The following is a 2777-nucleotide window of genomic DNA, read 5'->3' as shown; positions in this document are numbered from 1 at the left end:
GCCCCCCCCCAGCCCGGCCCGCCTGCCGCTGTAGGCAGGGAAGGGGGAGCTGCGGCGGGCAGGGAAGGAGATCCCTGCCAGCGCTGACCTGCCTGTGTTTCTCTGCCCCCCCAGACCTACTCCCATGTACCCACCGACGTACCTGGAGCCTGGAATCGGGTAAGCATGGGGGTCTGGTGGGGACCCCGCTGGGAGGGGAGCTGGTGCCTGTGGTGGGGATGCCTTGGCAGGGCTGACACACTGCTGGCCGCAGGGGTTTGCGGGGGGGTTGCTCAGGCTCTGCCCAGCCCTGGAGAGGCTGTGTCCCCCCTGCCGCGGGCTCGGGACCCCTCCCCACCCCATGGCTGCCTCCCCCTCTGACTGCTTGCTCTGCTCTCTGGGCAGGAGGCACACGCCGTATGGGAACCAGACCGACTACAGGATATTTGAGCTCAACAAGCGGCTGCAGAACTGGACAGAGGTGGGGAGCTGGGGGAGCGAGGGGCGGCCAGGGTTGGGGGGGTGCTCCCAGGTGTGTGTTTAGGGAATGGGGTCCTCTGCGCTGCCTGCCCTCGCGAGCTGCCTTGGCTCTAGGAGGATCCCCTTGGCAGCGGGATTCTGTCCTGCTGTGCAGGTCCCCGAGCACCTTGTCCCTCGCTCGGCCATGGGACAGGGTTCATCATCCCCATCTCTGAGCGCTCAGCCGGGAGCACAGCCCTCCGCGGGCTGAGTGCGTGGCTGCTGTGCCTGGCAGCCAGCGGCTGGCTGGCTGGCTGTCTCCCCTCCCTGTAACCTGGCATCTCTCCACCATCCCCAGGAATGTGACAATCTGTGGTGGGACGCCTTCACCACGGAGTTCTTTGAGGATGACGCCATGTTAACAATCACTTTTTGCTTGGAGGATGGACCAAAGAGATACAGTGAGTAGCAGCTTGAGCCCTCCTTCCCCAGGGCATTGCTTCTCCAGCAGGAGAGGAGGCGGTTGCGCTGTGTGGGGGGATGCAGGCAGGGTGTCAGAGCTCAGCTGCCTCCAGCCAGCGGGAACTGGGGAACCCGCTCCCTGTGCAGCCCCAAGGCACGTCTGGGTGAGCCAGGATTACTGACATTACCTTCCTCCTTCTCCCGCTCCAGCAATCGGCCGGACTCTGATTCCTCGTTACTTCCGCAGCATCTTTGAAGGGGGGGCCACAGAGCTCTACTACGTGCTCAAGCACCCCAAGGAGTCCTTCCACAACAACTTCGTCTCGCTGGACTGTGACCAGTGCACCATGGTCACCCAGCACGGCAAACCCATGTTCACCCAGGTACCGGCTGCGCCCGCAGCTTCTCCTGCCCCTCGTGCATTGGTCCAGTGTGCCCTCGTGGTGGCTGCGGTCCCACGGGGCCGTTGTGGGCTCGTGGGTTTGGCTTGTGCCGGGTCTCATGGCAGGCAGGGGCAAGCCACTGGCAGGGGGTCCCACTGTGCAGCAGTGGGTTGCCAGGGGATCTGGGCTGGGGGAAGTGGGCCCAGCCTGTGCCTGACCCTGCACCCTGCCCAGGTGTGTGTGGAGGGGCGGCTCTACCTGGAGTTCATGTTCGACGACATGATGAGAATAAAGACGTGGCATTTCAGCATCCGCCAGCATCGAGAGCTCATCCCCCGCAGCATCCTTGCCATGCATGTGAGTACCGCTCCAGGAGCTCCCCCGGGACACGAGTGACACAGGGCTGCTGAGCTCCTCTCCCTGCTGCGCAGGTTGGGGGGACCTCAGCCCTGTCCCCCCATCGCAGGCTGGGGCACGGGAGGGCCGTCCCCAGCCCAGATGCAGCTGAGCCGTCTGTCCCTCTCGCTCCTAGGCACAGGACCCCCAGATGCTGGACCAGTTATCCAAGAACATCACCCGCTGTGGGCTCTCAAACTCCACACTCAACTACCTCCGAGTAAGCGTGCGGGAAGAGAGGGGGATGCAGGTCTGCTCCTGGGGGGGCAAGGGTGGCCACGTCTTGTGCTCTCGGCTGCCTGACACCTGGCTGCCCTGAGGTGCGGGGAGGCAGCGGGGCAGGCTGTGCAAGAGGGATCTTGCAGATGGGCTGCAGAGAGCTGTGGGGCAGTGGGTCTGCCGGAGCCTGCGGGCTCCCAGCGTGGCTTGGGTCAGTGCAGTGCAGACGGCTGCCTGACAGAGGAGCTTTCGCTGGGGCCTGGAGCATCGCGATATAACCCCGCATCTGTCTGCTCCCTGCAGCTCTGCGTAATCCTAGAACCAATGCAGGAGCTCATGTCACGGCACAAGACCTACAGCCTCAGTCCCCGGGACTGCCTCAAGACTTGCCTCTTCCAGAAGTGGCAGCGGATGGTCGCTCCGCCTGGTGAGTCTCACGCTGCCTGCTGTGCTGCCTGCGGGTCTCCGGGGCTGCCCTCTCAGGCCCTGCCCTCGGCGCAGGCTTCTTCCAGCCCCAGAGCCTGTCCCTGGCCTCATCTTGTGAGGCTGGGGGAGGGGAGTCAGGCAGCTGGCTTCCTTCTCTGCTGGCCTGGCTTCCTGCTGGGGCAGAGCGGGGCTGCAGGCAGCCAGCGCTCCCTGCCCGGGGGCTGCCAGCTGCTTGTGGAAAGCAAAGCAGCGACGGAAATCTTCCCTGCACCCTCTCCTGTCCCCTGCGCTGGGGGGACAGTGAAGCTGCAGAGGGGAGGAGGGTGGCAGTGCTGCCCCGGGGGGGATGTGGTCCTTGCAGAGAAGGGGGGTTTGCAGAGAAGGGGCTGGAGGGCACCGGCTCCTTCTCATCGGGGGTGACCAGGTCTCCCTCCTCCGCCAGCGGCGCCAGCA

The 2777-nt window shown here is 65.0% G+C and overlaps 1 protein-coding gene across 2 annotated transcripts in view; it reads left to right on the top strand.

Moving 5' to 3' along the window:
• Positions 1 to 2777, top strand: part of LDB1 (LIM domain binding 1) — a 4144-nt gene that overhangs the window by 593 nt on the left and 774 nt on the right. For both annotated transcript variants that reach the window (XM_009323244.1, XM_009323246.1), the window contains exons 2-8: positions 115 to 159; positions 385 to 460; positions 797 to 899; positions 1111 to 1283; positions 1518 to 1640; positions 1816 to 1899; positions 2202 to 2325. In XM_009323244.1, coding sequence (XP_009321519.1) covers positions 115 to 159; positions 385 to 460; positions 797 to 899; positions 1111 to 1283; positions 1518 to 1640; positions 1816 to 1899; positions 2202 to 2325 — 728 coding nt within the window. The remainder of the gene's footprint in view (positions 1 to 114; positions 160 to 384; positions 461 to 796; positions 900 to 1110; positions 1284 to 1517; positions 1641 to 1815; positions 1900 to 2201; positions 2326 to 2777) is intronic.

This window comes from Pygoscelis adeliae, unplaced genomic scaffold (assembly GCF_000699105.1).
Source record: "Pygoscelis adeliae isolate BGI_AS28 unplaced genomic scaffold, ASM69910v1 Scaffold294, whole genome shotgun sequence".
NCBI classification, from domain to species: domain Eukaryota; kingdom Metazoa; phylum Chordata; class Aves; order Sphenisciformes; family Spheniscidae; genus Pygoscelis; species Pygoscelis adeliae.
This window is presented reverse-complemented; position numbering and strand designations above follow the sequence as displayed.